This window comes from Pinus tabuliformis, chromosome 1_1 (assembly GCF_031772625.1).
Source record: "Pinus tabuliformis cultivar Carrire ecotype Pingquan chromosome 1_1, CPIR1, whole genome shotgun sequence".
In the NCBI taxonomy this organism is placed as follows: Eukaryota; Viridiplantae; Streptophyta; class Pinopsida; order Pinales; family Pinaceae; genus Pinus; species Pinus tabuliformis.
The window spans coordinates 347,081,590-347,094,252 of NC_142297.1; the positions used below are offsets into that span (position 1 = coordinate 347,081,590).

General features: G+C 36.5%; 1 protein-coding gene across 1 annotated transcript; it reads left to right on the forward strand.

Annotated features, from left to right (window-relative positions):
• The first annotated feature begins 7,130 nt into the window (after window positions 1–7,130).
• Window positions 7,131–8,375, forward strand: LOC149213006 (F-box/kelch-repeat protein At3g61590-like). Its single transcript, XM_089388891.1, has one exon. The coding sequence runs from the start codon at window positions 7,131–7,133 to the stop codon at window positions 8,373–8,375; it is 1,245 nt and encodes a 414-aa protein (XP_089245017.1).
• The last annotated feature ends 4,288 nt before the right edge of the window (window positions 8,376–12,663 follow it).

A 12,663-nucleotide genomic window follows, 5' to 3' on the forward strand; every position in this document is an offset into this window, starting at 1 on the left:
GACTTTCACATGAGGAACTCCTCCACGTGAGTTGTGCCTCACATCCTTCTTCAACACAGCTGTCTCATCTCTGGCTTCATCAAGAGATTTCTTCAAGTTCATGATCTTTGCAAGACCTTGGTATCTTGCTTCTTCAACCTCCTTGACCCTTACTTCAAGTTGTGTACACATAAGATTAGTGTGCTCGTGTTGAGTCTAGAGTTCCTCGAGCTCTTCCTTCATCTTCCATACAACAGCTTCACCAAGTTGCCTGCAACCCAAGTCGTTGATGCAACACTTATCACGAAGTGTTCACCAACCTCTTTCACCTGCAAGTACCTGTCACCATTTTCACTTCGTCACGAGCAACCCTGGTCTAGAACTAGCTCCAATCGAGCTCTGATACCAACTCACGATAGTGTATTGGGATCAACACTTCTTCATCAACCCAATCATCAGCCTGCTCTGATACCACCTGTCATGCCCCCAGGCTAAAGGTAGTCTTTCAACCGCTCTTGGCGAGGTGTGGCACCACCGAACACTTTCTTTTCACCAGTACTTATGTTCTTGGACTACGCCTAACCACTTGCTCCGACTTAGTTTGTGTTTCTCAACCAAGTATTATTTCTTTATCCTTTATACCAATGAACATCCATACACATTCATTATCAACAACAATTATAAATGATGAACACAATTGCACAGTATAAAGGGAGGGGCAACTCCCTAAACAATGAGTCTGCCCAACAGTATATTATACAACAGTTTACAATGCTTTAAAAGTATACTTGGAAACCCCAAGTTTCATACTTAGCCAAATTTACAATCCAAGGAAAAAATTAATTGCCTAGCTTGTTGGAACCTCCACACGGTCACCACACGACTCACCAACGCTTTGTTCACCTTGTCGCATGATCGTGTTGTTTGCCCAACTGGGGCGCACCTCCAAGTTTCCACGCATGGGCACCTCCACTCGAGACACACGTCTGTCCACAATCTCAACACTTCACCAAGTCACCATGCACACTTGCACGACGGGCAGGTGCTCACCTGAGTTGCCAAGACAACCGTGCCAAGTCATCACACAAACTAGGTGGTCCTTCGTTTCACCGTCGAGCACCTTCGCACAAACCGGGCGCCACACCCGTCGACGCCTCAACCATCTGTCGGGCACCACACACCTGTGCACGACCTCACCCAACCACCGAGCGCTCCTGCCCGCACCTTCACCCACATCCATGTTGTCACCGTGCAACCCGACTCAAGAATGGGTGCATCCCAACCTGCGCCTTTCCTTCTTAGATCTGCGCACTAGACCTGTGCCTCTACCTCATAGAGTGAAGATGTTGAGCGAATGAGTGATCGAATGATGGTTTGAATGACTCAACACATTCACCAACATATACCCATCGCAGGGCAAATTGGCTCACTCGGCCGACTCGTCCACCATGCTCCACATGCCATCAAATCTTATGTCGGCTCCCTCATCAATATAGGTCGGCCTCCATTCGGTTTATCCCATGCTCCCATGTGTATAAATAACTGCTTACCCTCCATATATGCGCACATTCAAGAGAGAGCTCGCACCGCAGTCACACTTCAAGCCAAACGCTCGTCCGTTCAGCTCTACCCACGTGCACGCACGTTCCACCCACACGCCTAGAACTGCAGGTCATTACACCCAAGGTGGAAATTACGAATTCTATATAGGTGCGGTGATTCTTCCAACACCCGCCCTCAAATGTAGCTCAGGGGAATCGGACCTTGGTCCAAGCTCTGATACCATGTGGACGTTTTCCATTACACCAAAACCCATAGGTATTGGTAAACATTACAAGCTACTAACTAGGATCCCGAGGGTGGAAATTACGGATTCGATAGAGGTGCAGTGATTCTTCCAACAGTAATCACGTGCGGGTCCCGTGTATTGCTAGTTGTTTCGAAATGGGATCCCATCGAAATGGGCAAGAAGCCAGAGTTTATCATATGGGAGTTTATCACTGAGGGTTAGGATAGAGATTGGGTAGAGATTACATGGATGCCTTCTTCGATGTGCAAGAAATGGACAAATAAAAGTGACCTTTATTGGATGAATTTCACTAGAGTAGGAGATTACGTGTGCTTTATATCATCAAGCTATGGAAAGGTGGTGGCTATTGTAGAGGTGGCTACCTACAATTTGATAAATAAGCAATGGGGATGGCTTCCCAGCCTTTCTACCGACAAAAACGAATCCCTCCGTGGGTATATTACGAAAGCAATGGCCTTTGTTCCAAGCCCACATGCAAAGGTGGAGTAAAAGGAATTTCAAAGAAGAGTTCTTAGCTAAAAATTGTTTCCATTACCGAAAATATGTACTACTTCAAATATGTTAATTAAAATTTGATATTTTAATGATTTTTTCAATTAAATCTTTTAAAACTATGATAAAACTATTTAAGAGAATTTGTTAATAAGTTATATTTTTTTTCCAGAATTATTAGTGTTGTTTAATATATTATATTTTTATTTAATTAAATGATTATTTCCATATAGCTATAAAAAGGTTGTTGGCAACATCAAGAATTTTTTTAACGAAAGCAATCAAATATTTTTTCTTGGTCAAAGTAGCAAGAGGATTGTTTCGAACAATTCTATGGAGCCACATAACTCCTCTTTGTTCAACTCAACTCCTTCAACATTTACATCAACATTCTGACTGTCCATGGAAAATGTGTTTGCATCTTCACCAAGATCTAATATTGCCTCTATATTTATCTCATTTGAGTCATTGTAAGAATTAGTTCTACTTTGATGATTTAGTAATTGGTTTGAATCCCTTGAACAAGAAGACAACCAACCAATATTTATGGAATTCTTACAAATTTTTCCACAAATAGGCCATGGAAAATCACAATTTACAAAATTTGTGCAATGACAAGTGACAAGATATTGCTTATTACGTTTATATTGAATCCTCACCCAAAAAGCATGAGACATTTTCTCATGAGGGCTACAATCATTATCTGAAACTATTTTTTCTTTTCCATTGATGATTCAAATTGTTTATTATTAAAAAATCCTTCCTTTTATAGAATTTTCTTAAACCGATAATAGGGTTCACCATCTGTTAGAAGAACATGTATCAACGAATCCTTCCAATGAGCACATTTATTTCTTCTATCAAATAGAAAGTTTATCTTTAGCTAATAATGATATGACTCCACAACATTGTTTGTCCCCTGATTTTGCATGGGTAAAATCCTGACAACCTTTTACCCACATCCCTATTTGCAGAATAGTTGTGATAATGTATATATTTAATCCGTGTGAAAACCAAAAAGAGAAATGTAGGAAAGAGTTTTTCAACTTACAAATCTTCTCACCAGAAACAAATTCTTGTGAAAATAGTCTAAGAACTTCTCCTCATTAGCAAATTTGTGGAAGAAAGTATCAATTGCATTGCTCATTTCAACACTGGAACAGTAATTCATAGTTAAACCTGAACCAGTAAACATCTCTTTCGCTATTTATGGATTACTGACCAATCGATTCTGATTTTTTAACCATGCACGAAGTACGTGTCAAGCACACAAGATAGAATTGCACATTGTGACTCTCCTACCGCATTCAATTCATTTCAAGCATGTTAATTTTTGTAATAAATCAAGTTTTACTATAAAATAATAAGATTCAAGTTACATTAAAACACATTTCATATAATGCATCATCAACCATGGAGGCATTAACTTTCGAACTATGATCAAATCAGTGACACCTATGCATCAGGTGCTCCAATCATAGTGAAATGTCTTGTGATATATTACGTGGTTCCACCACCCATGCAATTGGAACCCCACTTTGTTTCTCATCAAACATTAGGAGTGTGTAAAAATGATACTATTAAATTAGAAAAACATATGAAACCAACTTCAGCTCATTAATTATTCTTAACTGTTACAAATCAAATTATTCTACTAGATAAATCATTCTTAATATACTGACGCCATGTTTATTTGCATTGAATGATGAATCTATGGCTATTAGTCTATTATTCGATAGCTTCACCATGGTCTCGAAAATCCACTTCATTTGAATTTCAACTATAAAAGGGATCTCTCCACCATTGGGCTTTTAATAAAAGAAAGAATCATCTTGGTGTTTTCTATACCAAATGTTCACACTCATTTCATCCTTGCTATGGAATTGATACTTTCCCTTCATTAGATGATTATAGATTTTAGCCATATATTTCATACACAAAAATAAATCCATAACACAAGCTTTGGCATCCATGTCAACATATTTTTTAGCATGCATTTTGCAAACTGAGTCAACCAACACTTCCAAGAAACAACTCTCTACATAAGAAACCATGTCCCTTGATAACTTTGGTTGATGCAGGGACCTATCATCACCTAAAGTTTCATGTTGCCCATGACGAGGCAATTCTTGGTTATCTTCATGCTCATACATGTTATATGGCTATTAGGATATTATTCAATAGCTTCACCATGGTATCCAACACCCACTTCATTTGAATTCCAATTATAAAAAGGATCTCTCCAACATTGGGCTTTTAATAAAACAAAGAATAATCTTGGTGTTTTCTATACCAAAGGTTCACACTCATTTCATCCTTTTCATGGAATTGATACTTTCCCTTCATTAGACGATTATAGTTTTTAACCATATATTTCATACACAAAAATAAATCCATAGCTCGAGCTTCGGCATCCATGTCAACATATTTTTTAGCATGCATTTTGCATACCGAGTCAATCGACACTTCCAAGATATAACTCTCTACATAGGAAACCATGTCCTTTGATAACTTTGGTTGATGCAGGGACATATAATCTCTTGCAGTTTCATGTTGCCCATGACGAGGTCATCCTTGGTTATCTCATGCTCATGCATGTTATATGTTTTTATCACTATCTCAGGGGTTTGAACCATAACTTTTGTAATAAAATGGGATTGAGAACCCCCATTTTTCACAAATGAGGATCTTCGCTTCATTTCATTTTGTCCTCTTTTGTCCTCGGGGCCAGATGAAAAAGAATAGCTACATAAAAATGTTTAAAAATTCAATACATATGAAAAATGATTGAACACAATTAATACCAACATCTAAACAATGCATCTAAAAAAAACTTACACTTCATATCTCAAGGAAGCAGTAGGCCTTAAGCCTGAAAATATATTTGGCACCGAGGTGAAAGAACATGGAGCATCTCGGTTCATTTTCTCTCCTCTAATAAAATCTCCAATTCTATTTGAATGGACTTTTGCAATCTGATCAATATCCATTTTTTTTCCGTGTAGTTCACACCAATCTAAATCCTTTCTAGAAAACATGATCTTTTCTTTAGGGTCTTGCACTAGAATGGAAATTATTGTTTCCCATTTGACCCTATTTACCATTTTGCTACCCAAGAAGTTGCTGCAACAGTAACTCATAAATGTGTTGCAACGATGCCCGAGCGAGTTGCCACGATGGTGACCGTTGGAGTTGCCACAACTGTAAACCAACGAGTTTCTTCAAAATTGAGCCAGTGTGTTTCCACAATGGTCAACCGAGTATTGTGGCAATGGTGAACACCCTATCTGCTGCAACAATCAACCACTGAGTTGTCGAAATGGCAAGGAATGAGTTGTCGCAACAGTTAACAAACAAGTTTCTTCAATGGTTAACGAGTGAGTTTATGCAATGTTTCATAAATGAGTTGCCACACCATTAAACCAACGAGTTACGAGTGCATTGGTGCAATAGAAAACAAGCGATTTGCTGCAATGTAAAGCCAACGAGTTGTCGGAGGGGTGAAACAACTTGTTGCTACAATAGTGAACTAATGGAATTTTTGCAATCAAGTTTGGCGCTCTCCTAACCCTTCATAAGAAACAAATTGGGTTTTAGTAATGTGGAGGATGAAGGGTTTTACAAATTGGATTTTGGCCTACACCATCAAAACAAACACAAAAACAAACATTATGCTTATAACCAGAGCTCGAAGTTGGGTAAGTAGGAATATCCGTGAGTTTTGACATGCAGAAAAGCAACATTATGCTAATAACTAGAGCTCGAATCTCAGTAGGTAGGACAAGAAATGAACTACAAGTTTATGAGGTTGCTTATAAACAAAAATTTCCCATTTTGAGAAAGAAAAATTTCCCATTTTGAACTTACAATATGAGCGATGTCAAACTTTGTTGCTCACGTCATCAGTACAAAATAAATGATTGGAGTGATTTTTACATATTTTTTACAAAATTGATTAAAAAAAATGACCTCAACATTGGGGAATTTTTTGCAATTTGATCAATGAAAACACTATTTAGAATCTCAATTTTCTCTATGTGAGGGTGGGTTTCAAAATTATCACGAAGCAATTACATAATCACCATTAATTCGTTTCACCATGTGGCCTTTAGCCGAGTCATTGTCTCGTAATCGGGGAGGGTGCAAATGGAACTCTATGGATGGTGACGACAACCGTGATGCATATAGAGAGGTCAAGAGAGAATGGGATACGGAGAAAAATTCGTTTGGAGATGCAAAAGATCTGGTTTCGTTAAAGGGGCCCATGTCACAGAGGAGATCGCGAGAAGGGCCTCGCTTCAAGTGCATGCGAAACACGATGGGTGTTTCGTCGACCCATTAACTTACTACATGATCTACAACAAATTACAATACTCTTCACTATGCAAATTAAATTCTCATAACTATTAAATGACAAAAATGTTATAGTTATGAGAAAATATTATAGTTATTTAATTGTTTAATTAAATTAAAATATTTTAATTTAATCTTTAAACATATTTTCATACATACCTACAATAAATTTGCTTAACGGATACTGAAAAGGTTGGAAATCTAATTGGCTAGGTTATCGGGAGGATTGTGAATAGTTACGAGAGGTGAATACTTATGTTAACTGTTAGGGGAATGTTAGGGGAATCCAAGTGACATTGTGGAATGCTAACTGTTCAGAGAAATCCAAAAGACATTAAGAAGTTGAATCGCATAATCAAAACTTTATATTTATATCTCTACCATATATTAAGGAAATTGCAATTCACGCCTGTTTTGGCTTGCAAGATACCACAGAAAATATATTCAATTTGCGAGGCAGGCTTTCACAAATCTTCACCTCTGTTCTGTTATAGATATGGACATGCAAAACACAGCTGCAATTCTTTCATGGTTCAACGAAGCACCTCCTGACCTTCAAACGGAGATATTTGCCCTGCTGCCTGTGGAGTTTGCGTATAGGTATCGCCTGGTTTGCAAGCAATGGAACGACTTGCTTTCCTCGAATGATTTCCTATCAAAGTGGGCCGAGGTGTCTCTCAGCCGGAAGCAGCCACGGCTGGTATTGTGCTATAATCGTCCCGAAATGCCATGGATGACATTCTGTTTCTACACACGCACCTGGATTAGCTCCTGCTTCACGCTTCCTTTCATGAATAACTGGACAGGGAAACCCTATAGCTATTATTGCAACCAGTCTGTTCCAGGACTCATCTTGGTCACCCGAAAGGGTTCCTTAGAAGGAAGGGTCTGCAACCTTTATACAAAAGCATTTGCTGATATTTCCGCTCCACAGTTTGGCGACATCGCTGTCGATCAGATTAATAAATCTGACGCTTCATACAGAGTTGTCGTTGTTGAGAACACCTGCGGGTTCGCAAGTGGAGAGATCGACGGACAGATGGTGCAAATTTACGAACCTTCCTCGAAGAGATGGAAAATCGCGGGATACATTCCTAACGATTTTATAATGTACGATTTTATAATGTACGAAGGATCATTCTACATTCACTGTCGTTCGATACCTGACAAAACGAACGGCATCGGGGTTTTCTCTATCCCAGACGAGGGAGACGGTTCAGCCATACCTCCCAACCCCATCCCCATACTTTTTGCACCCTTCCCTCAAATAGTGCGGAATTGGATGCGACACCAAGATGGCCTACTGTCTTGGCCACATATAATCACCTGCGGGTCCCGTGTATTGCTAGTTGTTTCGAAACGGTATCCCGTCCAGGTTGAACAAGTTGCTGGGGAAGGAGAGGGCAAGAAGCAGGAGTTTATCATATGGGAGTTTATCATTGAGGGCCAGGATAGACATTGGGTAGAGATTGCACGGATGCCTTCTTCCATGTGCGAGAAATGGACGAAAAGTGACAATTATTGGATGCATTACACTGGAGTAGGTGATTACGTGTGTATTATAGCAGCAAGCTACCTGTTTGAAACAACGGAGATTGACGTGGTGGTAGCCACATACAATTTGATAGATAAGCAATGGGGATGGCTTCCCAGCCTTTTTACGAACCAAAACGACTATCTCGGCGGGTATATTACGAAAGCAATGGCCTTTGTTCCAAACCCACAGGCAAAGGTGGTGTAAAAGGAATTTCAAAGAAGATTTCTTAGCTAAAAATTGTTTCCATTACTGAAAATGGGTACTACTTCAAATATGTCAATTAAAATTTCATATTTTAAATGATTTTCGAATTAAAGCTTTTAAAACTATGATAAAACTATTTAACAGAACTTATAGTTTTAAAAACTATTTAACAGAATTTATTAATAAGTTTAATATATTACATTTGTATTTAATTAAATGATTATTTCCATATATTTCTAAAAAGGTTATTAACTGAATTTTAATTTCCAACTACTAATTTAATGTTCTATGAAATTCTTTTTCTACAACGATTAACTCTTAAAGTTATGTATTTCTACATACCTTACATTTTTTAAAAGTTTATCTTTGGAAAATAACTTTGAAATTGGAAAATATGGAGTAAATGTATTATATTTGTTGGAAATATTAGACATTAGTAAAAGTGGGTTTTTTTGTTTTTAATTATAATCATTTATATGCATTTTTACATACTTCACATTTTTTAAAAGTTAATATTTTGAAAATAACTTTGAAATGGAAAAAGATAAAGTAGATGTATTATAGTTATTGGAATTATGAGATATCAAGGAAAAGGAAAGGTTTTTTTATAAATTGTAACGATGTATTGGAGAAGATGTTTGACAAAATAAGTGTATTTTGTAAATATATGTAGTGTAAATATTATACAAAATGATTTTCCTGGAGTTCTTTTTATTGTTTTTATTGTTAATCTTATTCATTGTTTTTATTGTTAATCTTATTCAAAGTAAGATATAAGATTTTATATTTATAAGTTTTAATTGTTTAACTTGCAAATAGTCTAATTAGGCATTCAAAAGTGTATTTCAAACAACAAGAAATCACAATCTCAATGGAAATTGTATTGTCAAATTCCTTCCAAAAAGTCATTCCATCCACTAGCAAAATTAGTTGTATTCTTTAATACTCCATGAATGTGTGTTCTATGTCATAGTTTCACTAATTAGAGAACCTATGAATATTCTCTCTCACATCAAAAAATCATAATTCTCAAAAATAGTATGGCACATTAGGGATACATACACATAGAATCATTTTGGTTGTATGCATATTAGATGAATTTTTTCTCTCAGAACGATGAGGTAACAAAAGTAACCATTCCTCCCAAAACTATGGGCTCATTGAAAAGAAAGTGGACAAATGAATAAACACAACGATAAAGATCCTCTAGAATTGTTGTGAAGTTCCTTGATCACATAGAAAAATGATCCATATTTGTAGATTAATTAAGCATTGTTCACGTGATTATATGTTTCAAAATGACACAGTATGATTATTTTTTATCAAACATCGGAGTACGACAAATGATGGCATTCCTCGTTTTGCAATGTTGAAGGGATATCGATGACAATATTGCTCCTTCTTGCAATCAATAATGGCATTGTGAGTTCCTTATTTATCAACATCCAAGAAGGAATATTGTTGCTTAAAATAAATATTGGTCACAACAAATATATGTATCTCATTATTTGTGAATGAATTAATGACATCAGCGAATAAGGAACATTGAGCATTGGAAATTTGATATATAAAGATGGGACATTCTTTGTTGATTTCCATAAATGACAAACCATTTCTAATCATATGCATAACGTCATAGTTATGACTCGTAGTGTGAGAAATAGACAACATAAATATCTTCCTAAATTTTTATTTGATATAATACATATTATTTTAACGCATTGCCAAATTTTAAAGAAGATAATACACAAATCCAAAATTATAAGTAGAAAGTTTCAATTTTACATAAATTTAAAATTTCAATTGCCATTATTCTTTAGTTGAACTAACATATACCAATAACTTCTAGGGATTAGATTCATAATTGAACTTCCAAATACTAGAGAATAAACACGATACTAAATAGAAGTAGGCATATATTCTAGAAGGTTCTAAATTAGTAATGTAGTAGATGACCCCAATGAATCTCTCGTAGTTGCAGTGTAGAAGAGTAGTGTCCCAATTGAATTTCTTAGCAAATTAAGTTTAAGTGAGCGAATTTTATGGGAATGGGAGATAGCGATACAAAAAAAGGTGCGGAGAGAAAATATTTTACAATAGATACAACCACTAAGACCGTGTTTTTTTACTTAGATAATATTGTTTAGTATTATGGTCATTGCTACTCTATATTCTCTATATTGAATTGTATGATCAATGTAATAAAGAATACTTCTTCGGAAGTCTCTTGGTGTAGCTTACTGATCTATGAGCTGTTATTTTCAGTGTGTAAGTTTCGTTCCAATTTGTCTTTCCATTTGTTAACATAGTATGAGAGCTACTCAGAGTTCATGGCTAGATTGAGAGCCTTGGTGGCTGAGTTGGGTCTGTCGTGAACCTTGGCGGCTGAGAGCCCTTGTGGCCAAGATTTGAGAGCGTGTAAGACATGGTGGCTGAGAGCCTTGGTGGATGGTTCGATTGTTTTTTGACAGAGCCCTGATATATTATGAATAACCTGATCAACGTGACCCTTACAAGGAGAAGTCATGCTGACCAGTGTTGGTGGTGCACTAGGAAAGAGTTTTGATCAACGATGGTAAAAAATGATGTACAAAAATTATGAAAAATTTCTTCATCAGAACCCGTAGCAAGGTGAAAGGGTGATAGGGTTTTTTCCTTGTTAGAGGTGACTCGAGACTAGAAGTGTTTGTGTTGGTGTTTTCTTAAGGCCATATTTCTAGAGTTGGGTTTGTAGCATTGGGATTTGGAGTTGTTGGAGGATCTGGAGTTTGATTCATAGATCGACTGCTATAGGTTCTGGAGGTGGATGTGTAGATCGATATATGGAGAATCTGGTGTTAGATCCGCACATCAGTTGATGGATCACCAGATATGTAGATTGGACCAGTGGATCTGTTATTGGAGTCATGGTTATGTCACAATGAATAATCACATTACAAATACATACCTTAATGAGAGCAATAGGCTTGATGGGTCAAATTATGCCAACTAGAAGTTCAGGTAGCAAAAATTGCTCAAGGATTCAAGTGCTTGGACAATTACAAATGGGGATGATGCATTTTTGACTGCAACCATTGGTTCCACAGTCGGATCAGTTCAGGATTGAGAGAAGAGGAAAATAAAGAAAAGGTGTTTTTGGAGATGTTAGTAAAAGATATCATAATCCCTCACATCAGAGAATGAAAAACCACCAATGAAATTTGGATGACGCTCAAGGATTTTTATTAAATGAAAAATACAAATTGTATGTGTGTGAAGAGTATGATTCTATTTATCAAAATGGAGGAAAATGAATCTATTTTTGCATTCATCTCAAAGATTATTGCATTCATCTCATGGATCAAAGCACTGAGAGACAAGTTGGAATATATAGGGGAGAAAGTGTCCAACACAGATCTTGTCACAATTACCTTGAATGCTATGATAAAGGATTATTAGGTGTTCATTATAGGGCTTCTAGTGATGGAGAAAGGTCCCACCTGTGAAGAATTGATAGGAATTTTGATGGAGGAAGAAGAGATAAGTATGAATCTAGATCCTCACAATGCAGATCTTGCATTGGTAGCAAAGAAAATATTCTTGAAATGCAAACCAAGAGGAGGACATAAAAGTGGTGGTCCATCAAAGTAAAATCCATTTCAAGGTATGTCATCTACTAGAAATGATTTAGGAATTAAGTGTTTTTACTGTGGCATTGGTAGCAAAGGAAATATTCTTGAAACAAAAACCAAGAGGAGGAGATAAAAACAGTGGTCCATCAAAGTAAAATCCATTTCAAGGTATGTCGTCTGCTAGAAATGATTCAGGAATTAAGTTTTTTTTATTGTGGCATAACTGGTCATATTGTTATATATTGTTATAAAAATAAGACTAGTGAAACCAAATTTAGACACAAAAGGAATACAAGGGGTTCTGTTCACGAAGATCAAAATCATACCTAAATTGTTTATTTCTGAGGTTTCTCTTTATGTTGAGGTTGATGAGGCTGAAACTTGGTTTGTGGATTCTTGAGCATCCACTCATATGACAGGTAATAAATATTGGCATGAAAATTTTAAAGTTACCAAAGATGGTGCTAATATCTACATTGGAGATGACAGAGCATATAAAATTAATGGGTATCAAGATATTCCTATGATATTACCGAATGTTAATATCATACACATCTAGAATGTCATGTATGTACATGGTATTAAAAATAATTTTATCTCCATATCCATGATTATAGATCAAAATTTAAAGGTAGAATTTTCCAAACCTTACTATGTTATAAAGGATTTATCCAATC

Bases quoted from the DNA above. Each gene is read 5' to 3' on its own strand.
- LOC149213006 (XM_089388891.1), top strand. From the start codon at position 7,131: ATGGACATGCAAAACACAGCTGCAATTCTTTCATGGTTCAACGAAGCA.